Source organism: Lemur catta, chromosome 1 (assembly GCF_020740605.2).
Source record: "Lemur catta isolate mLemCat1 chromosome 1, mLemCat1.pri, whole genome shotgun sequence".
In the NCBI taxonomy this organism is placed as follows: domain Eukaryota; kingdom Metazoa; phylum Chordata; class Mammalia; order Primates; family Lemuridae; genus Lemur; species Lemur catta.
The window spans coordinates 181,724,057-181,751,923 of record NC_059128.1 but is presented as its reverse complement, the minus strand read 5'-3'; the positions used below and the strand labels follow the sequence as shown (position 1 = coordinate 181,751,923).

The 27,867-nt window shown below is 34.9% G+C and overlaps 2 protein-coding genes across 3 annotated transcripts in view; one reads left to right on the top strand and one right to left on the bottom strand.

Moving 5' to 3' along the window:
* The window catches only part of MED12L (mediator complex subunit 12L), a 313,159-nt gene that overhangs the window by 63,296 nt on the left and 221,996 nt on the right, over nt 1-27,867 (bottom strand). The window contains exons 16-21 of the mRNA XM_045539482.1: nt 14,361-14,508; nt 9,559-9,677; nt 8,739-8,882; nt 7,735-7,898; nt 4,783-4,914; nt 320-547 (exon numbers count right to left, since the gene is read on the bottom strand). Of these exons, the coding sequence (XP_045395438.1) occupies nt 320-547; nt 4,783-4,914; nt 7,735-7,898; nt 8,739-8,882; nt 9,559-9,677; nt 14,361-14,508 (935 nt within the window). The remainder of the gene's footprint in view (nt 1-319; nt 548-4,782; nt 4,915-7,734; nt 7,899-8,738; nt 8,883-9,558; nt 9,678-14,360; nt 14,509-27,867) is intronic.
* P2RY12 (purinergic receptor P2Y12) lies at nt 3,085-27,070 on the top strand. 2 transcript variants are annotated; one of them, XM_045539477.1, is made up of 3 exons: nt 3,085-3,135; nt 23,209-23,376; nt 25,120-27,070. In XM_045539477.1, exon 3 carries the CDS (start codon nt 25,134-25,136, stop codon nt 26,160-26,162), a length of 1,029 nt encoding a protein of 342 aa, XP_045395433.1. In that variant the 5' UTR covers nt 3,085-3,135; nt 23,209-23,376; nt 25,120-25,133; the 3' UTR covers nt 26,163-27,070. The 2 variants fall into 2 exon arrangements, with proteins under 2 accessions (XP_045395433.1, XP_045395432.1); XM_045539476.1 differs by lacking the exon at nt 3,085-3,135 and adding an exon at nt 14,559-14,760.

Genomic DNA, 27,867 nt, shown 5'->3' with positions numbered 1-27,867 from the left:
TGAAATTTATATACATATATATATTTTTTTCAAAATATAGGTATTTGCTATTTGTAGTATAAATTTTTGAAAATGGGTCATATAGTCCATATTGAAAACATCTCATGCCTGAGCAATAAGCCAAAAAGCACTGTCTCTCAGGTTAAGGAAATTATAGGATAAGGCAGAGATAAATCCAGGAATAAAAGAAGATGGAAAAAAAAAAAAATGTATGTGAGCCAAACATTAGCCCACAGAGTTAGTAAAGACTTTAATTTCAAACAAGCACCAAGGCAACAATTCTTTGGTTAATCGCGCATTCCAGGGTAACCCATCTCACCTTCCAGCATCCTGATGGCCCATACATACATTCATGAGTGTATTGCAGACAAAGCTGTAGCGATTGGCTGCATTGTCACTGAGGATCTTGCCCAGCATTGAGTAGTTGATGCTACGGGCGGAGGGATTCTCGATAAAATCCATCATGAAGTCTGGATCCCATCGCAAGTTAGAATTTGCAGGCATCACATTATTATATATGGTTTGCTTTACTTTTGAACAGGCACTACTGAGGTTACAAGAAGAAAAGTTAAAAAAGGAAAAAAAACTAGAATAACTGAAAAACTATTTCACTTCAGACATATTAAATGGCAGCAACTTTGTAATGCATTCCTAGAGAAGATTCACAATATGAATTTTTAATTTCAACTTCTTACTAATCACTACTGGTCAAAGTACCTGGAATGTAGTATTAGCTCAATAAATAGTTGCTGAATGGTTAGAAGAACAAAACAGAAAACAAGTCATTTGGTTACTAATTTTAATTACTTTCTAAATCTTTTCTACCTTTTACATGCTCTAAAAATCAAAGAATTTATTAAGGATTCCAACAATTCTCTCTTAACAGTGTTTGGAAAGTGTTATTACTTAAAAATAAAAATGGATTCAATTACACATCAGGAAAATTCAGTGTTTTGGTCCTAATTATACATCCTGCAAAATTATTCCTTCTACGTATCCAGGGGAAGTTCATGTGCCGAGGCTATTCTGTACACTGAGGCACAGCTGTCAAAAGGGGCACATTCCCTGCCTTTAGGAAGTTTACATTCTAGTAGGGGGATGCAGATAATACATAAATTCTAAGCCAATGAAGAAACTATTACGTCAGTACTAAAAACTTACCATGTGTGTTTCTCAGCAGCATTAGGAAATTTAAAAGAGCCTGGTCTATTATAAGAAAATAGTTCATATTTCCATGAGTTACATCTGAATCAGATACAGAATATTAGAAGTACAAAGGGAATTAGAATAATCTCTTCCAGTCCTGCCCTGTAGATAAGACTGAGGATGATCTGATTTCAAAGCTCAGATTTCATATAAACTTAGCTATTCATACTTACTTGCTGTAAATAGCAAATCCATAGGTAACATTCAGCTTCTCTATTCAAGAGATCTTTTATGCAGCAGAAAGTCTGTTTTTTACATTAAGTTTTTGGCAACAAACACAATTGTGGTTAAGGTGACATATGACTTTTTAATTTATTTTATTTATTTATTTTTTTACTCTGTATTCTTAAGTACCTACATAAACAGTAGGCAGGAGTGAGTTCCTCAAAAAATGAAAAGGCATATAGACTCACTACCTTAAACTGTTGCATGGTCAACAGTTTTAACAGAGATTGTTCAGTTCAATGTTTACCAAAATGTGGCCCTCCTAGTTCAGAATCACTTTTGGGTTATTTGTTAAAGATGGAGATTCCTGGGCCTCAGTGCAGATGTACTGAACCTGTATGTTTAACAATATAACCCAGATAAATCTAGTGCCAAAGTGATGCTTGAAGCACTAGTCTAACAAAAGGAGTAAAGTCACCCAGCAAATGGCAGTAATTTCAATCTTCTACAGTTCCCATCTTTGCAGACAACTTATGTAAAAACTTGTTCGCCATCACTAAAGTATGTAACTTTGCAATTTGGAGTAATGACATTTTCAAAACTATGGGCATTATATGGTTGCTGGTTCTTTTAAACCTCTCATTTCCCATCTTACTCTTGTCACACTTTCTATTCGACTCTACATTCATTTTCACTTAGCAAGAATTCATAACTTGTTTCACTTTCGCATTAAAATGAAAGAAAAACAAGCTTTGCTCTTTTCTATTTCCCTCCTTAATATCACATCCCTGGTTTCCTCTGCCTCCCAGTACCCTTGGAGTGTCTAATGAAACAGACCTTGGCACATTGTAAAGCATTCCCTCTTTTTTATTCAACTTCTCACTTAATTCTGCCATCTATCCATGTCAGTCTTTAGAAACATAAAGAATTCTGCTTATCCTTAATTTTGTAATAAGATTCCCCCTCCCTTTTCTTTCTTTTCAACTTCTCTAGAGTTGGCTCTCTACTACCTCCAGCATGGATCACATAATTTCTATGAATTCTGTGGCTCACACTAAAGTCTCCTCACACTTCATTTCTAGGCTTCCTGTCTCATTGCACTCTTGCTAGATAAACTTTTATGTTTTAATAAAAATTTAGCTGCTCTATAGATCACTTTATAATTCTTACCACTCTCTGTTGCAGGCACATATGAAATTAAGCTAGTAACTAAAATTTTCCTTCTGAAATTGCATATATCAAAAAAACCTGGTAGAGTAATGAAAGCAACAAATACTTAGAAGCCAAAATGACTTGTTTAAATACAGGCTTCACCACTTATTAACTCACAATAAGGAACAATCTTTGTTGATAAGGAAAATCATTTCTATTTCCTGGGGTTGATGTGAGAATTAAAGATCTTGATGGAAATAACCCAGCACAGTGCTTGGCATATAGCAGAAGCTCAATCAATCATAGATGTGATCAGTGTTGTACTTCCTCCAAATACTCCTCTCACACATCTTTAAGGTGTTTCAGAAAAAATTTATTAATATTTTTTTATTAGTATACTAATGGAAATCTCTGCTTATGTAGCTTTCATTTGTCTTTCTTTTTTTTTCTTAATCCCAAACTACAGACAGATTCATGACTTCAAGATATTCTAAGAAAGCTGCTTAGAGTAAGCAGAGATGCTACTTAGAATGGGATGGTCAGGGAGACAGAGTCGAAACTGAAGTGTGAGAGGGAGCATGCAAGGAACTGTGGAAAAGTATCACAAGCAAGGTAAGAGGTGTGAGTGAGCTTACAGTGTTTGAGGACCAGTAAGGGGGTCTGAGTAGCCAGAATGGAGTAAGCAGAGGGAGAGAGGTAGAAGAGAAGATTGCATGCTGTAGATCCTAAAGGCTAGAGAAGGACTTTGCTTGGAAGGCAGACCTCACAGATTTATGAACGAACTGGATGCAAGGTGTGAGAGAGCAAAGAAAACTGTAATTGATTACTCTTTCCTTATCTCCTTCTGGATTCCAAATTTGTTTTGCCAACTAGTACCTTCTCCCACTCTCCTTCCACCTATAATTAATAATCTGAAATTTCTCAAAATAATACTTAATAAGTATCTACTTTTTGGAAACTGTAATACCTGTGGAGTTAGTGCTGTGATACAAAGAATGAAAGGGAATTAGGGAAGCTATGTAAGAAAGGGTGGTCAAGGGAGCAGAGAGACAAATGAAGAAGTAAGCATGCAAATAAGCTCTGAAAGAATGTTCTGAGGGAGGTAATACAAGTGCAAAATACAGAATATTTTCTCTCAAGTTTATCTCAAAATTATAATCATAGCTGGATAGACATAGTAATTGGTGATAGGTTATAACTACACCAAAAAGGAATTCAATATGAATTCTGGGTAAGGGGATTGAAAAGATAAAAATAATTTTAGAAATAAAATTTTCTGGCTCATTAAACACTAAAATGTTCCTTAATGTTAAGATTTATTGACAGGAATAAAGTTCATGACCTGATAATGATAGCATTTAAAGTTCAAGATAGAAACTGTAGAATTCGCAGTATCTTTTTATAATTAATTCAATTTTTTGTACTAGGAAACATAAGATAGTATTTACCAAGTTGAATTTGAATCAAATAAAATCTGTAATACAAAGCAGGTTGCCTTACTTAATGCACATTGATTTAATGTTACTCAACAAGGGTACCGGTCATTTTTTAAAACACTTAACACACAAAGAGGTGATTTACTAAATAGTAAATTATTTTTCTAAAAAAAAGAACAAAAGTAAACAGTCTGGAAAAGTTGTAGAATAATGAATGGGGGCTATAGAATCTTCTATGAGTTACTAGGAAACAAAAAATTTTGCAACGTTATGATGCCCAGAGAATATTAAAGCTAACCAAAGTAACATAAAAAGACAGCTCAGAAACTGGGGATATCAAAACCAAGAGGGATGCAAATCCAGAAAAATACAAAAAGCTGCTTTATTGAAACTTCTATTAGGTTTATGATTAAATTTGAATTTTAAATTCTAAATGTAAAGTACATCAAATATACACTACTTTAGTATGACTTACCTAAAATCTATAAAACTTGTAGAGAATGTAAAATCTTAAAAATAAATACTTTATTTGTTGAAGAAATAAAAGTAGTCTAAGTTGGATAAGTTTATGAGCTAAAGTCACTTCAATGTAGGAAAAACAAAACCTATATTCACATATTTATATTGTATAATGATCTGTTTTTCATTGTCACTATATATTTTAATAGTCAGCTTAAGCAAATCTTGAGCATATCAAAATTATTGCCTAATAGATATAATTACAATTAGTTTTCAAGATTAAAAAGGGTAACAAAATTAGTGGGGTCACTAACAAGCACAGGCATGATCCCATTTTTGTTCTTCTGATTTTTCTTCTACCCACCTGAAGAGGTCTCCAAATTTACTTCTGAGGTGGCTACATGACACATAAAGATCATAGAGGTAGGCTAAGATGCATCTTTCAGGGGAAGAACATTCTGAGGGGTTTACAACATGCTTTACCACACCACACAACCTGAGGAGAAAAATATAAGAAGAAATAAAACACATGTTTTGCTAACATACATATTATCATTTGATTACTTTAGAATGAGAATATGTCCATGTATTACTTGGGTAAGAAAAAAAGATCTCAAATTGTTAAAACTAATCATTACGGCAAATGGTGAGTAACTGAATACAGTATCAGTTTTTTCCCATTATGACACTGAAATACCAGATATGAAAAAAAAATCTTCAGAAGTGTCACTGACAACAAGAAACAAAAGCAATGAAAGAAGCTCCTCCTTATAAAAGGTATGTATGGAGGAATCCACCAATTAAGTTGCTGGGACAAAGACAAAAAAGGAAAGTTGTAGTAGAGCATTTGTCTTCAGTAAAAACATGCACAAATTCAGTCAGTTTGCCAAGATTCCCAGCTTTATGGTCTGTAAAGGAGCAATTCTTCAAATTAGTAAATCTAGGAAATCCATTTACAAGGGCATGAGCTGGTTCTGGCATGAATTTGATGAATTCATGGTTTGGAGTCACAAGCGCCCTATTTATCTAAATTAGAAACAAATTTATTTTAAGTTTATCTTACGTAAGAAGATAAAGTCACCTCTTTTTAGAGGCATTCTCTGTAACTCCTTTAGTTCAGAAGTACCATTAGTACTCCAATTCTGTGCCATTTTTTCCCCAATCTGAACTATGGCCTCTTTGTCCACAGTTGATACAAAAGTCCGTACAGCGCAGAAGTAAACACTAGTTGTCCATCCACCTATCGGCGAGTCTGATTCCACTACCGTCTTATATTTCATTATAGGATTCAGCCATAACACCACACTAATAGTGTCAAAGGTGACTCAGATTACTGAAGTGAAAAGGGCTTTAGAAATCATCCGGTTCACCTTCCTCACTGCATAGAGGGCTCTGAGGTGCAGAAAGATGAACTGACTGGCTCAAAGGCAAAGAGCTAGCTCATAGCAGAACCAAGAGGAGAACTTCGGTTTCTGGAATCCCAGACCAGACCTCTCTCCACTATTCAGAGGGAAGCAGGAGAGAGCCTAGGATGTTAAGGTCAATGGTTATCACAGGGGGAACCCAGGAGACTACTTGAAGAAATGGCAAAGTAGTATCCCAGTCCTTGTGAACTGACACCACTGGATGAGGCCATGTGACAGCTGAAAAAAGCTGCCGGTCAAAACAAAAGTGTCACATAATTAAGAAGTAATGACTCAATCTGTTAACCACATAAAGTACAAAAAATCCTGATACAACCTATAAAGCAGACTTATTTTCTGACTAAAGTAAACAAGCATTTATTGCAAGTTTGTTAGGTACCCATTGTAGCAGTCAGTGTTTCCCCAACTTCTTTGATTTGCCAGAGATAAGAAGTACGTTACATTGTGACCCAGGACACTTATTCACATAAGTACAAAAAAAACCCGTAATAATAGTTTTGGGAAAAATACTTATCCTTACTATGTATGATAGAGTAAAAATATAACAAAGTTAATGTCAAATATGATTTTATGAATAACAGAAATTTAAAATGCCAAAATAAATTATACTGAAATCAGTTTCAAAATAACACAAAAAACAAACAAAAACTACTTGTGAAAACACATTAAATTTATTTCATGAAGAACTAATGGTTTTCCACACACTACTTAAAAAGCAGGGTATAGATTAAACAGCCAAATGAGCTCCCAGATAGAAAGACTTTTTTTAGCTACTGGTGTTGGGTATATCACTTCACCAAACACTTCATTTAACAGGTTCGAGTCTCAGTTTTTTGACCTATAAAATAATACTAAAAATTCAAACCTTATAGGGTAGTTGAAGGCTACTAATTAATTCTGTATTTCCTTAATTCTAAGATGCATTATTTTCTCACATTTTAAAAAGTTTTTTGGTATGCATCAGATTTCACTACCAGATTTTACTTCCTAACATACAATACACATAAAAGTTAGCATTTTGTTTTCCCCCAGAAGAGCTGCTGTTAAATTGATGCCACTCTAGAATAAAGTATAAATTGATTACATGTGCTAGGTTATTAAAAAAAAAAAAAAGGTACATGAAACCAAAGAACTCCATGATTCTTTTGAGCCAGGAGGGAAAAATGAAAGAAAAAGAAAAAATAGGTTGTCTTTTTATGAAAAAAAAAAAAAAAAAAAAAAAAAGCTCTGGGGAAAGGAGTGGGGAGTGGACAAAAAGCAGTTTAAATACATTTATGAGAGCTCATTATACTTCTTTGGTCCCCTTAATCTCAGGCTCTAATAGGGATATTAGTCCTTAGCCCAACTTCACCAGTGGCAGTGCAGTAAACCCTGGCCTACAATACATACATACAAAAAAAAAAAAAAAAAAACCCAGACTGAGAATGAAGAAAGTCATTTGTTCTAGGTTAACTCTTATCAAAAGAGATTTTTAATTAATCAAATAAATAAAAGAACAAAATTTCTAAGATGACAATGTATGCAAAGCTTATCTGGTGTTAGATTCTCCAAATATAAACTGAAATTACACTAACGAAGAAGTTGGGAGTATTCACTATTCATAAGCCATGATGCTGGGTAGTGCTTTAAATGACTGGCCTTGTCCTCTTAGAAACCAGGCGGAGGTAAGGAAGGAAAGAAGGGAGGAAAGAATCATGCTTTATTAAAAAGAACATACTCAATATGCTTCTCTCTCCTTCTCTGATAAATGTTTTCTGGCAAAAGCATTCTTTAACTATGTTTTTATTGAAATAGACATCAGTACTATTTTTCTGTTAAAACTACTATAATATTTCATCACAAATTATACATTCTAGGATGGGGAAATCAATAATGACACCTTGTATACCAACCCTTCAAACACCTGGGCTGTCTGATCAGGATTCAGGATCAGACAACTATGATATCTCCTGAGAACAGCCACGATGCAGACACACAGTCCCGTTGTGTAACTTCCTGCCAGGCTGGAGGATTTTAGGAGCAGCTCAGCTTCCACAACACTCAGTTCATTTAGTAACTACAACAGGAGAAAAGACTGAATAAAAATATAGGTGCCAAAGCAAATAGGGAAGACACGTATTTTTTAAACCATGAATATACTGAGTCATTTTAATACAACTACAGTCTCAGAAAACATTCCCCAAAGAATTAAATTGTTTTTTATTTTTAATCCTTTTCCAATTTATAGACTTGTTCCTCTGTCTAGACATCAGGATGTATACAATCAGGAAGTACTCAGTACAGAAATAAGTTACCGAAACTTTATGGCAGTCCACAATTGTGGATTGGATAATTTTAGAGAACATCCCCACTCGTCACTTCTTCCTCCCTTTTCCCCTTCTTTTTAATAAAATGGAAGTTATTTGTCATTATTTTCTTTTTATTAGCAAAGTTAACACCTCCTATGGAATAAGAATGGAAACCAATTCTGCCTTTTATTCACTAATACCAAAAAGTAATAATTAATGAACTCAAATGCGTATAAAAAATATAGTGGGGCAAATCAAATTATAAAGTTTTTTTTTTCCTTTTCACCTAAAATATACTCTATGATGGAAAGCAAATAAACTTTCATCTTTCTTAAGTAAAATAACAAAAGACCAAAAAATCCTCAAAAACTCTCAGATTTTTAAAGAATATATTTTAGCATCAGTTGTAATTATGTAATAGAAAACTATGCACATAGCTACAATTAAAATAGTAGTTGAAAAGTGTTAACTCAGAACGTCTCCATTATTCAAACATGGACTGCATCCTTAAAACAGTGTTAGTGTACAACAACTGGCTCATTTAAAATTCCAATATGCCTGGTAGGTTTGCTTTCCAAAAAATAAGAGAAACATGGTCTCTTTGATACCTGTATTGCAAAATCGATTAGTCCATTGATGTTCAGTGCTGGCTCCATGAGATCAAAGATGAGCTGAATGTGGTGAGCCAATGGGAGATGATAGGACGTTCCTGAAGCAAAGCTTGTGATTTGTTCCAGCACGTTGTTAGAGATCTATGCAAACAATAGTGAAAATAACTGTAAGACCAATATTCCAAACAATCTTTTACTTAAATTATTTTAATTTTATAAGTGAGACATTTGAGTTTGTGTGATTCTATTTAGATGAAAGATAAAATGTATTATATTTCTACAAAAACCAAAACAATGTGCAAATCAAATAACCTCCTTACAATAACTATAATTTGAAAAAATATGACAACTTGTTCCCTTAAGGTATAGATATTAACTGTCCTAGTGGTTTACAGTTGCAGGACAACTACAAATATTAATTTTTAGATGAATCTATTTGAATACCAATGGATTTATAAAGCAAAATATATCTGGTTTCTTTTCAATTTTATAGTATTTTATTTCAGTCATTAACAGATGTCGCCCTTATCAATAGCAATGTAGGACCAAAATATAATACCATTAAGTATTACCTTGGGGATTATTTTATACATTGCTGACTATTGTTATAAGGTAAAAATATTTACATGATAAAAATTAACTCTTCTAAGAAAGGCAACCTGATACTTAAAAACGAACTACCCAACAGTTTGAGATGTTTCCAAGTATGTTTATAACATGTATTTATTAAACCAATTAAAGCTGAAAATATGTTGCATAAAAGATATGCTTAATCGGAATATTCCAAATGCATAATAATTCAGCTTTAGAAGGCTACCTGTGATGTCACTTGATGCTGATCAAAATATGAAAGGAGTTGGAGTTTTGTGAACACAGTCTCCAGTGTTGGAAATGCTTCTTGTTTGTTCTTCCTGGATTTTTGTCCTTCATCCCCAACTAAATAAAACATAAAGTAGATACGTTATTTTCCATTTAATAGAAGTTCTAGACTTTTTTAATGGATAATTTTTATTAAAGAATGACATGCATAAAAAGTACACAAATTCTTTGAGTTTCTACAAAATAAATACACCCATGCAGTGAAACTCAAATCACAAAATAACGTTCTGGGGTTTGAGAACCCCAGAAACACCCTCTGGTCTCTCTAGTCACTTCTCCCTCCCCAAGGAACCAAGATCCTGACTTCTAATAGCTGGGATTGCTGCTGTCCACTTTGGAATTTTATATAAATGGAATTATACAATATATAATATTCACTTCTTGCATAATTCACTCAACATTATGCTTTTAAGGCAGATTCATACTATTGAAATAATTTTAATTTGTTCTAAAAATTAATCATTCTCACTTATGCATAGTATTCCAATGTGTGATTATACTGCCATTTACCTATTCTAGTGAATAATTCCTAAGCTTTTGCTACCATGAAAAGTGCCTTTATATGAGCATTTCTAACTAAATGACTTTTAAATTAAGATGATATCCACAATTAAAGGGAGGAGGATAATCTACTCAGCCTCACTTTGACATAAAATGACACTTCATTGGCATCTTCTTTGGAGACTCACCTTGATACTTTTCTGAATCAGTTTAAGATGTTACAAAAAAAAAGAAAAGAAATAGACATGATTCCTAACTTTTTTAAGGGTAGCAAGGAATTAAATCATTCCACATTAATGGGAAAGTGCTGTATTTGTCAATTTAGCATGAAGAGGTTTGAAGAAAATTCCAACTAAAAAAATGACATTGTTTATTCCAGGGGGACTCTTATCCTTCTTAACAGTTCAAAGAATAAAATCCAAAAATAGATTCAATCCTGGTTTTAAATATTTTTAACATATGTATTTACAAAGGCAAATCTAAAAACAAAAAGGAAAGGTTGGATTGTATGATCTCTAAAGTCACTTCTAACACTACAATTCCAAGTAGTTAAAGCCAAGAGCTCTACTACTTGCATTGTCTTCTAATTTGGGCAAGTTTAATTTCAGAGAACAAATATCACTCTACAGATTTCTATATTAAAGACACAAGAAGTGAACAAGATTTCACTGAACTCAAAAATATTTTGCTAATGACAAATATAATGGTTTTAAAAAATAACAAAAGGAAAGAAACTTCCCTTTCAACAGTAAGTAATTATTGTTTAGAGCCAAAAAACAAATAAGCCTTGATACCAGAGTGAATCAGAATTAAAAGGTGCTGGAGCAACGTAAGTTACCAGCCTGTACCACTTTTGTCAAGTAACAACAAACTCATTAAACCTTTTTAAATATCTAATCCCTAAGTACAAATTAAGCATGGAATTTTGCTTTCACTATAGCTGCTCACATGTCATGAGCATATTTAAAATATCCAAGTTTTTGAATTTTTTATTTACTGACATCTTTGATCCAAGGCTGAAGAGCTCAATCGTCTTGTATACAAAGTGCTTTAAAAGTGGAGTTAATGTATTAATTAAGTCCTTTCTGGGACCAAAACAAACAAAAACAGCATAGTTGAGGAAGTGGATCCAGCTAAGAACTCCCAAATGCACCTTTTTGTTTGTAGGCATCATTTATCTACATATCGCTAACTTTTCAAACCTCATCTAAAAGGATGTAATTGATTCTTGGCAATATACATCCACTTTAAAAGAAAAAAATATTAAAAACTAGCGATGGTTCTCAATACATTAATGATATTTACATGATTACCAATGCCATAATACATAGATTTTCTTCATCTGTTTTGTGTTAATTTGCTCTTTGTTGCTTAATTTTGATTTCCATTGTTTAAATCTTTGAGTCCTGAAAGTTTTGGCCTTTTGAAGATTGTTATAGTAAACTTCATTAATGTTTTCAAAAGACACCACCAGTGACAACCAAAAAAGATGACTAATCAATGCAAATGGAAAAGGAACTTTTTTTTTTTTTTAAGACAATGTTTATAGCTCTGTTATCTAGGCTGGAGTGCAGTGGCAAGATCATAGCTCATTGTAGCCTCAAACTCCTGTGCTCAAGCAATCCTCCTGCCTCAGCCTCCTGAGTAGCTGGGACTACAGGCATGTGCCACCATATCCAGCTAATATTTTCTTTTCTTTTCTTTTTTTTAGAGACAGGGTCTAGCTTTGACACTCAGGGTCATCTAGAACTCTTAGCTTCACGCAATCCTCCCGTGTTACCGGGATTACAGGTGTGAGCCACCACAACTGGTTCGGAAAATGAATTTTGACCATTTATCTGGAAATGTTATTTAAATTTTAGATTATAAATTGCCGTAGGCAAGGCCTGGCTGATCTGACAACACTCTTAATGAGTTGATTCCTCAAAATATTATTTTTTGTTTTTCCAGAAAGCAAATACATGCTAACACAAGCCCTGTTTTCCTTACCAGTCCTCAATTTGCTGGAAAAAAAAAGTCGGCATATTTCCATTAATCTGAAGTACAGTTAGCTAGCTTCTGGTGCACATACTAAGTTTTAAGTAGTGATTTAAAATTAAGACTATCTATCAGAAGGCAGCTTACTACATCACAAATTAATATCTTTCTGCTAAAGGAATTTTATGTAAAATGAAGGAAAGACAAAAATCCCCTTGCAGATGCTGTCCCACAGTGGTGTTTCTATTATTAATACAGGTTGAGCATCCCAATTCTGAAAATCCCAAATCTGAAATGCTCCAAAATCCAAAACTTTCTGAGTGCAGACAGGAAGCCACAAGTGGAAAATTCCATACCTGACCTCATGTCACAGGGTGCAGTCAAAACACAGGTGCACAGCACAGTTTATTAAGCACCCCCAAGGGAAAAACAAAATTACTTTCAGGCTATGTGTATAAGGTGTATATGAAACATAAATGAATTCACATTTAGGCTTCAGTCTCATCTATAAGATATCTCATTTTGTATATGCAAGGATTACAAAATCTGAAACACTTCAGGTCTCAAGCATTTTCGATAGGGAATACTCAACCTGTATCTCAAAAATAGCACAGGACAACAATGATTTTCTTTCTTTGAGTTCATATGCTGGAACTGCCTATTTAAGGGCCTGGTACAAAGATCATGGCATTAAAAAACTGTAAAGTAAGTAAGTAGACACAACAGAAAAGAATATCACATTCCTTCCTTCTCCTTCCCACCCCCCTCAGCATTCCAAAACCCCAAATTCCACAGGATCTGGAAAGACTCTCTGAAAGTAATTTAGGTAAAACACATATTACTGAACCTTTTAAAGTGCCCCCCCCATTTCCAGGTATATGAAAAGTAGTTTCCAATAGTCTTTGCTAGCTAGTTGCAGGGTTTCTAAATTCAACCTTCTAAATGCAACCTGTTTCCTCTTTTCTCTAAGTGAGAAAAAAACAGCAAAATGACAGATAAACAGTTTTCTTAGACAGAGCGCTTTCTTTTTCAAGCTCAATAACAACAAGCAGGTTTCATTTCCCTTTCACAACTCTTTGTTGTTCCCTCAGAGAGCCAATGTTTTTCAAGGTCCTTAGCTGGCAATGGAAGGAAATCAGGAAACATGATGTAAATGATATGAAGGTAACTTTCCCATCAGGTACTAAGGACCATCATCTCCAACAGGAGATACCCAGAACACCATATGCAGACTGAAAAACACGTTGTCCCTTGCACTATGTTTCTGCATGTGCACCCCTATTGACTAAGAAGAAAAAGAAGCTGTTTGCATTATTTATACCGGTACTTTTCTCTAGGAAAGATCTAATGTGGACAAACTCAAGCAATTCATCCTGCTAAAAGTCTGAAGTCTGGGTCCCCTGTGGAGAGGTCCATAAAAAAGCATTTTGTACTGAAGAAGACAGTAGGGTTCCTAGAGATGGTTCACATCATGTGTGGGAAGAATGTGGTTTACATAGCACAAACACAAACTTTCTTTTCTTTATATTATTTAAGTATTAGAGAAATAAACACCAGTGGTGGTAGTGATGTATATAAAATGATATCATACTTTAAGTCATCTAACTGCCGCATGAAATAAACCCTGAAAAGAGTAATTAGGCAAATGTGAAGTGGATAATTACAAAATTCCAATTATGCAATGTGCTGACATAATATAAAGGTACAGCTTCACTGTAAAAACTATATAAAAAGGATGAGGAAAGAGCATTCCAAATAAAGAAGGCATTACAGAGCAAAGAGCCAATTTTCTTTTCTATTTTACTTTAAATCACTTAGTAATATAGGGAACCATCACTATCTACTGCAATTATATTTCTAAATCAGCAAATACACTGCCATGATTTTCAATTAATATGCAAATATGAGCGCCCCAGAACAAAAGCAAATTATAAGCTTGAAAAATGGTGGTAAAGAAAGAGGGAAATGGACCTCTTCCAGACTCAGGATTTTCCAACGCATCCTTCAATACTTCATGTATTACTACTGCAAAAAATTTGGGAAGTATAGACTAGTACAGAATACATCTGCCTACCGAATACAGTATTTTAATACAAGGATTACTATAAATGGAAACAAGGCCTTAAAACTTAAATGTGCTTATTCACATTTCAATGGATAGTCATTCAGGAGAGGAAACACTCTGGTGATGGTGATAAAAACTGTGCTAAGAGGGAAGACTAGACACAACACAATGGGAGCAAACACAAGGCGGCCCTTTACCCCCTGTCTCTGTGGTGCTCTTCTTATTTAGGATTTTCAGGATATCTTTGGTAATCTTCTTCAGCTGATGCCTTGCCTCCTCACGCTCCTTGCCAACTCCGTAGAGAAGGATTGTGCGCTGGTTACATTCATGACTTGAAGATTCATCCTGAAAAACAGAAAATGCACTCTGAAACCCTTGGCTGCAGGGGTGGGGTTGCATTTCACATCCCTGAAATGCACTAACCACAGCCTCTCCATGCTGGCTTGCGGTGGTGGCATCCTGCCCTCCCTTCAACTCTCCTCAACCTCCACTGGCAACACCCTTGTTTTTCCAGTTTGGATCTTGCTAAAGTAAAAAAAAAGTGTCAACTGACCTGAAGTGTTAATAGAAGCACTTGATGTGGGCGTACCCTACAGAGTAAGTTTTGGCTATTGAAAAACTTTTCATTGTTTAAAACTGAACATGGTCTTAATTGCACATCATGTAACATACTATCTAGTCATACTTTTCCCTTAAGGAGAATATTATTTCTTTGTAAGCCTGCTTTTATATATATAGCAATAACAAATATTTTGTATTTAGGAAAATAAATCATGCTGGGATCCTCAAACATTTTTATAAAAAATATTCCATATACTTCCAACTGGACTGTGTGAGATACATGTATATTTACTTCCAAATGACAAAACAATAAAGCATATAGGTCTCATTAGGTGGGAGATAAATAGTTAAAAATGTAAATACCACCATGCTTTCCTTCTGGACCACCTCCCAACCCACAGAGAATCCAAACACTATTTTCCTCCCACGTGAGAAAGAAAATTATTTAGTCACAGCATAACAAAAACATACACACACTAGTGAACACATGTCTTAGCCAAAGTTTAAGTAGTCCAGGATGTGTTCTCTCTCTTATGCCTGGCTTTGGATTTTTCTATTCCAATTTCTCCCTTGGATCTTATAGTCTTCCGGTTTCTTAGAAAATTTCTAGCTCTATCCTTCAGTGCATCTCCTTTCCTTACACTCTGTACATCTTTACCCTTCCTATCAGTATCTGTCTTACCCCAAGGAGCTGACATGAGAAAAGAACTTCTCACAGAGAAAACAAACTCCACTGTGTTCATAATTAGTAGAGGGTGCAACAAACAAAAAACCTCAGACTTGGAGAGCTCCAATGTTTGATCCCAAGTACTTCGCCATGTGTACTCTGTACAAAGTAGCATTTCACTTCTGCAACCTTGTTTTCGCTCAGATTCTGTCACTTTGGCCTTGGTCTCTTTTTGTCAGTCTGTCTTGCTCAGGCACACGCTTGCCACCATTTCCCATTGCACTGGTTCCTTTTTCATTAAACACTACCAGAAACAGACACTTGCAAACCCTGCTGATCTATCTTACCACACTCCTGCCCCCAAATAATTCTTAATGTTTCATGTGTTCAAATTTGCTTCTTTAAAGGAAAAAAAGCTAGGAGCAGGTTTTGCCCAGAAGCTGTTCTTATTCAACATATTGAGTATCTAAACCTCTCCAATATTTTCAAAAGACAGACCTAACTGTAGGATGAAGTTGACATAGGCAATGCTTCTTACATGTGGCTGTACATTTGAATGAGCTAAGCTGCTTGCAAATCTCCAGTTTATGTTGTTGTTTCAGAGCATTACTGATATATTTCTTTTCTGTCTGGCAGGATGTGTGCATATGAGCCCTATGAAGGAAGAGTAGGGACTGAGAAAACTGTACAAAACCTAGGAAGTGCCAGGAATGTGCCTTTGCAGCTGTTGTCAGTTAAGACACATACCTAATGGTCCTAATGTAAATGTCTGTGTGAGGGGTGATGAAAAGATGTCAGCAAAATTATTCAAAAACGGCTTATAGACTATTTATGTAAGGCAAGACAAGATACTGGGACCTCTGAGAAAGTACAAGGATGAATGTTTCCTATCTTCCAGGAGCACAGATTCAATATCATAAAAGTAAAATCTTCAGACCTAGAAATCCAAACAGGGGTGATGAAGGAAAGCATCCTGGAAAGTATCCATGTGTTCATCACAACCACACAGGCCCCATACTGCACCAATAACTGCCCTAGCCTGAGGATAAAAGGGCTATGGCCACATGCTGGTTGTGCCACTTGCCAACTCCGTGATCTCAGACAATAAACCTTTCTAAGCCTCAGATTTTTCCTCTGAAAAATAGGCAACATGTTCTCCTTGTAAGGCTTTTGTGAGAATACTTGAGACAAGGTATATAAAATGCTTAGGATCATCCTGGTCACAGCCCTCACTGCTATTAATGCATATTCTAGACTTCCACTCCTCTCTTGTACACACCCCACACCCAGGCTGTACTGCATTACTCAACATTTCCCAAAGACCCTGGGGCACTTCCTTCCTTTGCTGCTGCTCTTTCCTCCACCTCAGATACTCTCAACAGCCCCAATTTCACTTTGCTGACATGCAACATACAAATACAGCGTCAGGTCCTTCCCTCTGTCATTCCAGTTCACTGAAAACCCTTCCCACAGAAGAACTGAGGTGCGGGCAGGGGAAGAGAAGTAGCCTTTGGAGCATTGATCACAGTGTAATCCACTTACTTTTTAGGTATTTGTTTAACATCTGTCTTCCATATAACTTTGTAAATTTTGTAAAAGGGTCCATGTATGATTTATTCATTTTTATGAGCTGGCTCTGAATATTTGTTGAATGAACTAAATATGGAATACAAAAGTAGACTAATGAACAAACACATAGATAAAGGAATAAGGCAGGGATGAAGATAACAAAAATTAGTTTTGTAGGAAACTTAACCTGATAGTTGAGTGCTAAGAAAACTGAAGGGAAGATGTAAGAGACAGAAAGAACAAAAAACTGTGCAGGGTCAACTAAGTCTTTAGCAGTGAGAATGAAGACTAAGAGGCAAAATCAAGAGGTACCTGAAGGAAGGTTAGGAAAGCATCAGATATATGAATCCAATGAGTAAATGTGTATCTCACTGGATTTCAAAATGCACCCACTAGATAAAATTTGATGGAGAAAAACAAGAATATGTTATTAGGGACAGGGAGCTCTTGAATTTACCTATAAGTGTGAAGAATTTGAGGGGTAGGTCGAAATGTACTGTAAATATCTAGTAATTGGTTTGATGTGGACACTAATGCAGAGGTGACAGCTCAGGAATAAGGGCAATATCTCAAGTCCTGGGAGGGATGCAAAGCTCCCACATTCTCTTTAGGAGAGAAGAGCCAAGGGAGCTGAGATAGTGAAGGGGGTAAATGAGCCATCAAATGGTACACACTCACTCTCCATAATTAATAAGATAGTCTGATAAGGCAGAGTCACAGAAGCCAGGAGGGGACATATAAAAATGAGGACCATTGGTCAAGCGTGGTAGCTCATGTCTGTAATCCTAGCACTCAGGGAGGCTGAGGAAGGAGGATCCCTTGAGCTCAGGAATTTGAGACCAGCCTGAGCAAGAACGAGACCCCATCTCTACTAAAAATAGAAAAAATTAGCCAGGCAACTAAAAGTAGAAACAAAATGAAAAAAATTAGCCAGTTGTGGTGGCATGTGCTTGCAGTCCCAGCTACTCAGAGGTTGAGGCAGGAGGATTGTTTGAGCCCAGGAGTTTGAGGTTGCTGAGAGGTAGGCTGATGCCACGGCACTCTACCCAGGGTAACTGAGCAAGACTCTGTCTCAAAAAAAGAAAAAAAAAAAAATGAGGACCATCCACGATGTCAAGTGGATTTAAGAAGTCACAATGGATGTGACCTCTCTGACTTGTTTACTGAAAGCCATGTGCGAACCTTAAGAGAGAAGTTTCACTGAAGTGGTAGGGGCAGAAAGCAGGAAACAAAGGGTTGAAGTAAGAGTTGATGGTGAAATGGTGAAGGTAGGGAAGTGACCCACCAGGAGCTGGGCATGAAGAACTACAGCTTGAGAGGAAAGAGAAAGTTTGTTAGGATAATCAACATTAAACTCTGGCTTCAAACCTATGTCTCAAATAAAGACATCTCCACAGAGGAAATCAACATTGGAGAGCAGATAACTAATAAAGGATGAAGGACATAAGGACCTCTTGTCTGGATTAATATGGAAAGAAAGAAAGAAAGGGAGACCTTTCTACTTGACCACAGAAAAAAGGAAACAGTGAAAATACAGAGAAATTGGAGGCGAAGAAGTGAGATACTCAGAGAAGCTCAAATCAGTTCATTGACCTTGATATGCTCAGGGAGTTGGGCCAAGAAGCGAAGTCATGAGTTGCAAGTGTGGGGGTGAAACGAAAAGCAAGGGCAGCATGCAGAGAGCTGGGAAAGAATCACTGGTCAACCTCTACATGGGGTGTAAAGGCAATATTTGTTGCTTACACGAAGATTTTTAGGAAAATCATGATAGCAGTTACTATACCAGGCTTCAAAGAGGACAGGTGGAAACATTTTAACAGCTACTATTTTTCAACAGCCTGTAAGATTTGTTTACATCAATTTTTTTGTACGAGTAAAAATGTACATGTCTTCAAATAGCAATTTATACAAAATGAGAATAAAACCAACCTAAGAAAACATACCAAATATTTCCAAAAGTATCAATAACTTCTACTCTTTCAACTTGGTATTTAAACACCCTCAAGGTGCATCATTGCAACTAATAATAAGGATCTGAGATGAGCACCCAAATATTATTCTATTGGTTATTCCCTGAAGGATAATTTGTTAAGCAAGGAAAAGCATCAGCCGAAGAGTCTATTACAGGAGAAGTCAAGCTATCCCTCCTATGCTAGTCCACCTGCTGTAGTTGCACCGAAAGGGCCATCTTTCCTGTAAACTGAGTTCTGAAAATCTCATCCTCCAGATAGATTATTTCTTTCTCCAGATACCATCTCACATTCACAGAAACTTAACTGATGAAGAAGAAAGTAGGAGGATGTTTGCTCAAAACTCTGGGCAGGCTTGTGGTACTACAGGAATTAAAATATGTCCCTTGAGCCAAATATCCTTAGAAAGAAGAAATGATGTTAATTAAATAGAGATGTGCTTTAAATCATCTTTATTTCTTTAAAATAAATGATTAGAAATAGTGTCAAAATGTGTGTATATTGACAAAGATGTGATAACCGTGGTGAGATTATAAGAGTTGTACGTTCTCCTTTCACCTCATTTGCATTTTCTGATATTTAAACAGTGATCCAGCAGTCATAGAATTTTAAAATTACTAATGTCCCTGAAGAGAAATAAAATCTTACTCTGAATGTGCTTCCTTTCTTCCAAATACTAATGAAAAATAGATGAAGTAGATGTACTTGTCCTTCTGATAAAACAAAATATAGCATTTCATACCTGCAATACTCCCTAATTTTTTTTATTTTTTTTGAGACAGAGTCTCTCTTTGTTGCCCGGGCTAGAATGAGTGCCGTGGCGTCAGCCTAGCTCACAGCAACCTCAAACTCCTGGGCTTAAACGATCCTACTGCCTCAGCCTCCTGAGTAGCTGGGACTACAGGCATGCGCCACCATGCCCGGCTAATTTTTTTTTTTATATATATATATTTTAGTTGGCCAGCTAATTTCTTTCTATTATTAGTAGAGACGGGGGGTCTCACTCTTGCTCAGGCTGGTCTCGAACTCCTGACCTCAAGCAATCCACCCGTCTCGGCCTCCCAGAGTGCTAGGATTATAGGCGTGAGCCACCGCCCGGCCGCTCCCTAATTTTATATGCTTAAAAAATCAAATGCAAACCCAGTATACCTCATGAAGCAAACAGCATCCTACCTCATCTCTAAGAATAGTAAAAACCAGTCTTTAAAAACAATATATTTCAGTTAAAAATATTAGTTTATTAAATGGAAAACTCTTAAAAGATGTTTTCAAACTTTTCTTTCAGCTGAATCTCTAATACCACATGATTTTGTATAAAATAACATCAAATAAATGTCCTATCAGGAATAAGCCTTGGGCTGGGGAGGAAAAATGAGTACGCCCATGGACGAGGAAATTGTTAAAGGAACAAGGAAATTAGAAGCTTTTTCTCATTTATAACTATAACTGAATTGAAGTGCCTTTTCTGTAAATCAAGAAAATAGGAAACTGATTTAGTTAGATTTGTACAGGAAACCTTTGTTCTACAATTGCTTCTAGAAGTTCACAGTATGACCGATGAAGGTTTAAATCTCTTTTGCTAAATACCCCAATGCCCAAGAACCTGCTGTATATCTAACCTAAATTTCTATACTCTGATGGATAAAGCCAGTCCAGCTGATTTAACCGTACACTGCCTCAAAATATATGTCCTCAATCAAAATACTCATTAATGTCAAAATGACATTTAGAACCATAAGTCATTAGAACTAAAACAACCTAAAAGCTACTCAAATGTCCTAATTATAACATCTCTACCCTCCTGCCCAAACCTACTTCTACAAGGACCTCAGGGTTTAGAGCGATCCCATTAGAAGCAAATATTTTCAGTAAAGTAGACTACCTTTATTCAGTAGACTTGGTGAAATAAATAAACCAGCTAAATCACTTAAAAGTAAAAATTCTGTTCCTTTTTCTAAGCCATTTTAATCATAGCAAAAAACCAAACCGATCAAATGTAGTTCTGTTCTGAATAATACAAACGGTATGTGTTGTTATTTATTAATAAGAGGTTAAAGAGTATAACTTACTATGCTTTTATTCATATGATAATATACTTTTGTAACCTAAGACACTTTTCACTTAAAGATTTTAATAACTTTCAAGGGTCAAGTGGTCTAACTAGCAGTGATCTGCCAATAAAAAACAAATGTTATGAGAGATGGTTTGCAAATAGGTGTGTGGTTGTGAGTTAAAATCCGAGAAAAGACAAGTTAATGTAAATGAAGAGCTGGAGTTTTTCTTTTATCCCTCAAATCCCTATTGAAAGCCCTTCCAGGGATTTGGAAATATAAGTTCTCAATAAGGTAGTATGATTTTAAGTATTTTAAATTAGTTTTCATTTAATATGAAAGATTGATTTGTTGAAAATAATCATGATTTTCTTTTAAATGCCTTGTTTCATCTGAAGATCTTAGAAACACATCATAAACATCCTTTGAGTTTACGATTTGGTATAAAGGCAAGTATCACCCTTATTTTATTGAAAAAAGTGTAGACATTCCACACATGACAATCATCCCTGACTCCTGGGTCTCAATGTGGGGAGGGAGATGAGGAAAAGGTGAGACAGGGAAGATTCTCAGGTACAAAACAGTTACAAATGCAGGCTCTGGAACTAGACAGCTTGGGTTGGAATGACATCTTCATTGAACTCTACTGCTCTGCTCCTCAGCTTCCCTTGTGCAGAGAATGGGGATAATATAAGTATTTACTTAAGAGAGTAGTTGAGATAAAGAGTTAATTAATTAATGACAGTGTAAGAAATTATATATTGGCAATTACCATTATTAAGTATACCCAGCATAAAAGTTCTTTTAGGAAGCATAATTTTGAGTCTCTAATAAGTAATGAAAGTTAATTAAGATTTGCTTACATTCTAATTTAACAATAAAAATAATTTCAGTACCAACTTTCCCAAGAGTTTAATATCGAACTAATCCCTCTATATGATCAACAGATAGGGATTATTATGTAACTGACAATTACAACTAACGTGACTAAAATTCACAGCTTAATTTCAAATTCTTAAAGGCAACAAAATTATTACGTCCATTTAAATCAGTGGTCCTCAAATTACAGTGTGCTGGGCACCACATGGAAGGCACCTTAAAATACAGATGGGGGGTTAGAGCACCCCAGAGTTTTTGATTCTTTGGGGCTGAGTTGGTACCCAAGAATGTGCATTTCTAGCAAGTTCCCAGGTGATGCTGAGCTGCTGCTCTGCATTTTACAAACAACTGTAGAAGATACTTAGCATTTAATGAAAGAGACATACTCAAAACTCAGAATAACCAAAACACGTGTTCATGGTAAAGGAACCTATCCAAATGATTCTACTGTTAACAGAAGGACACCGCAGATCAAGATATCGAGGGCATAGGGGTTTGCACAGCAATATTTATAGAAAGGTAAAGCAGCAAAAAATTTGGCCCTTCAATTCATCTCTACCATATCCTTTGCCCTTTGGGTTTAAAAGTTAAAGGACTGTATATCATAGTGCTACAAGGATGCATTAATTTAATGATGTATTTTCCCAAAAACTCAAAGCTAGGTAAAAACAAAGAAAAAAAAATGCTTGTTTACATTTAAATTCTATTTAAGAAAAGCACGAAGGACACTTTATATAATAAGCCTGGCATGGATACAACCACTTTTCTTTCCTAATGTAATTTTGAAATCTGATAATTTATAATGGGAGGAAACTGTTTTGCCTACAAAGGAGTTAATCAAACACAGATTTAAAATTATGACATTATTAACCAGGAAAAAAACAAAGGGGAAGAGACTTTAACATCCCCAACCAGCACACATTTTGAGTTAATGTAATTACTTGTTAGAAGGAAATATATCATCCAATGCTCAGAGCAATACGTTTTCAGGTAAATAACCATCTGAGAAAGCAAGCTTGCAACCTTCTCCAGGACACAGACTTCGAAGTCTTGATCTCAACTTGGATTTATCATTTGCATGGAAAATAACTAAAAGAACTCCAAGTTATAAATCATCAACTCTATGTTAGGTTTCAGTAAAAAGCCGCAAGATTTTAAATTGCTTTTTAAAAGATGACTTCTCAGCCACCTTCGCCCCACATTTCCCAGGAAATAAAAGCAGAAGTCCTAAAAGCAGACAGACAGAAATTCAGTGCCTGCATAGCTTTGAGTCCACAGTGTTTGAAGGTAATCTCTGATTGTGAAGCCCTTTCTTCCTCTTTCTCTGTCTCCCTCTATTTCTCTCTAGAGCACTCAAGATTTTACTGATGAAAACTCAGCAAATTCTCTATCACAAAGAGGTTTGGCAACTAAATTAAGACATTAAAAGGAAAATACCAGATGCCACTCTGCAGGTTGCATTAACTACCACTTACTGGATACATTTAAATCCTTCAGAATCAACAAGAGTAACCAGGTAATGTTATATCTACAAGTATTTGACAAATATATGTATTTACAGTATGATATGTGTGTAAATTTTTTCCAAGTTTTTCTTAAAATTGAAAGCCTTAAATGACAATATCAATGCAAGCACGTATTTGGAATAAAATTAAAATGCAAGTTGAAATAATGGTGTCAGAGACGGTCATAATTAAATTCTTCATTAAGAAAAATTATACAAAGCATGGAAATAAAATACAAATAATTTTACTTATTTTACCTTAAGTATAAAATGAGATTTAAATATCGATACAGGGAGCTGAAATTTTTAAGGTCAGGAATACTTTTTAAATAACTTATAATGTATGCAAAATGAGCATTTGCAAAGCAGAATTTCCAAAACAGCCAAGGAATGAACCCATAAGAGCAAATGGCAGTAGCAAGAAAGGTTGAAATCAGTGATCTTGTGTCAATAAAATATTGGGTTTTGTTTAGTTTTTTAAAAAATAGCTAAACAGGTGGGAAGGTATGGAAAATTGAAGCCATACTGTAACAACATGATTCTTGTTTTATTTTCAATAATTAAGGATAGAAAAAAATAATTCCACTGACATTTTGGGGAAATTGTCGGATTTAAATCTTTTACATGAAAATTATTTCTTTTTAATTTAGATGTTAGTACTTTCAACACTACTGTGTTTACTTATAAGGAACAATATTTTATGTAGAATCAATTTTATTTGTCTTTAGTGGAATAAAAATATGACATATATCATTTCAAATTTCAAGACTTAGATACCAGATAGCATATTCAAGTCAAGTGTTAATTTTCTTTATAGTTGCCTATTGTAAAGAATGAGGTTTTGCCCAGAATGTGGTTTTGATATTTTATTTTAGCTACCATTATGCACTCCCATAAATCTAGAAAGTATTTCCTGGCTATTGTAAGGAATGCCAACTGATAGCCATATATACACAAGACATATCCTTATTTTTTTACTGTTTTAAAACTTTTACTGAATGATATTCAAGAAAAATATATGTAACAACTTCAAATACACAGAGCAAAGCTGGAAATGATATATACATGGGTTAAAATATTTGAAGCTAAATAATGAGTCTTTATGAGGCCAATTTTTTAATGGATGACTGAGCAATATAGAGGCAGGAATATCTTCTGATTATAAAGGAAAATGTTTTGGATATTTTTTTCTGATTTAGTATCTTATTTAATAAATTTCTCAAGGGTGATTTACACCAATTTCTTTACTTTTTTTTCTTTAAAATCCTAATAGACAATTATTGGTCATTTCTCCTTCAAATACTTTGATGGTACTAGAGTAAGGGAAGCTCAGGAATAAGGATGATGTAGGAAAAGTGACTGTGAATAAAAACTAAAAAAGCTAAAAGGCATGGAAATGAAGCTGGAAAAGAGTGAAGTATAGCCAAATATTTCTCTTCTAGCTTTTACATATAAATACAGGTGGGCTTTGACTAAGATTGAAATGTGCTTTAAGAGGCAAACACCAAATAAGAAATACAAAGCATCCACAACTTCACATAATGTACTTCAGACCATTTCACCTCTCTAGGGATAGAATATTTGCTGAGAGGAAACATTGTGACATTCAGTTTTCTGTGTTTCTACTAACTGCTACAATAAAGATTGGAAACCTCAATTTTTAGAGGCTGTGTCTTAAAAAACTGAACAGACAGATAACACAGCAAAATCAACTACCTCAGACTGAAAATAACCATCCCCTCCTCCCTCTTCCAGGCAGCAAAGAAGAAATGCAAGCCAACGACAACCTCACCTCTGTGCCTGGGAACAGCAGTCTGTGCACCAGAGACTACAAAATCACCCAGGTCCTCTTCCCACTGCTCTACACCGTTCTGTTTTTTGTTGGACTCATCACAAACAGCCTGGCAATGAGGATTTTCTTTCAAATCCGCAGTAAATCAAACTTTATTATTTTTCTTAAGAACACAGTCATTTCTGATCTTCTCATGATTCTGACTTTTCCATTTAAAATTCTTAGTGATGCCAAACTGGGAACAGGACCACTGAGAACCTTTGTGTGCCAAGTTACCTCCGTCGTATTTTATTTCACAATGTATATCAGTATTTCATTCCTTGGACTGATAACTATTGATCGCTACCTGAAGACCACTAGGCCATTTAAAACATCCAACCCCACCAATCTCTTGGGGACTAAGATTCTCTCTGTTGTCATCTGGGCATTCATGTTCTTACTCTCTTTGCCTAACATGATTCTGACCAACAGGAGGCCGACGGACAAGAATGTGAAGAAATGTTCTTTCCTCAAATCAGAGTTTGGTCTGGTCTGGCATGAAATAGTCAATTACATCTGTCAAGTCATTTTCTGGATTAATTTTTTAATTGTCATTGTATGTTACACACTCATTACAAAAGAACTATACAAGTCATACGTAAGAACAAGAGGAGTCGGCAAAGTCCCCAAGAAAAAGGTGAATGTCAAAGTTTTCATTATCATTGCCGTATTCTTTATTTGTTTTGTTCCTTTCCATTTTGCCCGAATTCCTTACACCCTGAGCCAAACCCGAGATGTCTTTGACTGTGCTGCTGAAAATACTCTGTTCTATGTGAAGGAGAGCACTCTGTGGTTAACTTCCTTAAATGCATGCCTGGATCCATTCATCTATTTTTTCCTTTGCAAGTCCTTCAGAAATTCCTTGATAAGTATGGTGAAGTGTCCCAGTTCTGCAACATCTTCATCCCAAGAAAATAGGAAAAAAGGACAGAATAGTGGTGACCCAAGTGAAGAAACTCCAATGTAAACAAATTAACTGAGGAAATATTTCAATCTGTTGGTGATCATAACTCCTTAAAAGAAAGCACTATGTAAAAATATTAACACTGACTAAGAAATAATGAAGTTAATAACTTGAAAAAGTAATAGAAGACTACAAAAATTTTTTATTTGCCTTTCCAGTATTAAAAGCTATCTTTAAATGTAGAAAAATAACCTAACCTATAGCTATGTAGCAGCAAAACAAACTGCATCCAACTGCCATGCTGCATGCAAAACTACACAGAATTCATGATGTGTAGTTTTGCCAAAATGGGTAATCGTATGATAATATCTACTGTAAAATACATTATTGATCACAATTTTATTTTTTGATAATCAACTAAGGATGAATGATCAACCGGATATAATCTACTTATCAAAAGTGATACTAAAGATATATATGTGTGTGTATATATCTCCCTCTATATATCTCCTAGTCCCCTATCATGATACTACTTACAAAAATTTAGTGGCATACACAAAGAATAATAAATACTAACTTTAATCATTCACAAAAACCTAAAGGGATTTAAACTAATTGAAATAGTATTTGATTAGACTGAATTTTATTAAAATGTTCATTAAGAAGGCAGACATTTAAAGAATATCTTTTCAATAAAGAGCAGAAATATCAAACAAAGTCATTAAAGGAGAGTTACTTTTATGACATTCTAATACTAAAAAAAAAAAAAAAATTTCCTTAACACTAGAGAAACCAGTTTAACTAATATTTTGACAACTTCAATGGATATAATACCATTGACTCCTTAATTAATTACCTTCTAGAAAATACCTGCTACTTGTGTTAATGAATATTTTCCCTTAATGAGAAAAATTAAATGTGATTACAAAGTTGCATAGCCTAACTGATAAGAGGAAAGTGATTTAACTATTTGGAATTACCTGTTTGTGTTATAATATGAAAACTTTACATTAAACTCTAAATCACACTTTGTTACAATTTCTTTGTTCAAAGATATTAGATACCATGACTCACCTCCCCATATACAACTACATCAAACATCAAATCCATTTAACAAATAATCACTGCCAACATTATTACATGCCATTGTGTAGTCTCTTTGGAAGATGACATCTCACCTCAATAAGATAACATGCAGATGACAAAATAAGCTGACATTATAAATCTTATTACATATACATGTTATATACATTATAACATGTAGTATGATTCCACGCAAGCCATTGTTTGATATTTTTAATATAAACAAAATATATAACACATATGAAAGTTCACATCACTTATCTCAATTATTCATGATCCTCAGAGGTGATTCTCAAACAGAAGGTGGCACAGTTACCAATATCTCAATATTAAAATAATGTCAGGAGAAATAAAAAGTGTGGGTTGTACTGTAAAGAAGTTCACTGAACTTCAATAATAATCAGTTTTATACAAACCCTCTACAACTTCTGCTGAGTTACATTTCAGTACAAAGTTGAACTCATTTAACTCCCAAAATGGTATGTATTCTCAAGTGGCCACATTTCCTTCTCTAACACAGCTACAAGCAAACACTCAATGTCAGTGAAGATAGGCAGGCCTGCATCAAGAAGATACATAATCTATGTACTGCTGGAACAAACAGCAGTAGCCATTTCTGCTCTGTAGACTAATACAGTTCACTCTAATATCATATGCATAAATTTGCACATTATATAAGAATACC

Bases quoted from the DNA above. Each gene is read 5' to 3' on its own strand.
- P2RY12 (XM_045539477.1), top strand. From the start codon at position 25,134: ATGCAAGCCAACGACAACCTCACCTCTGTGCCTGGGAACAGCAGTCTG.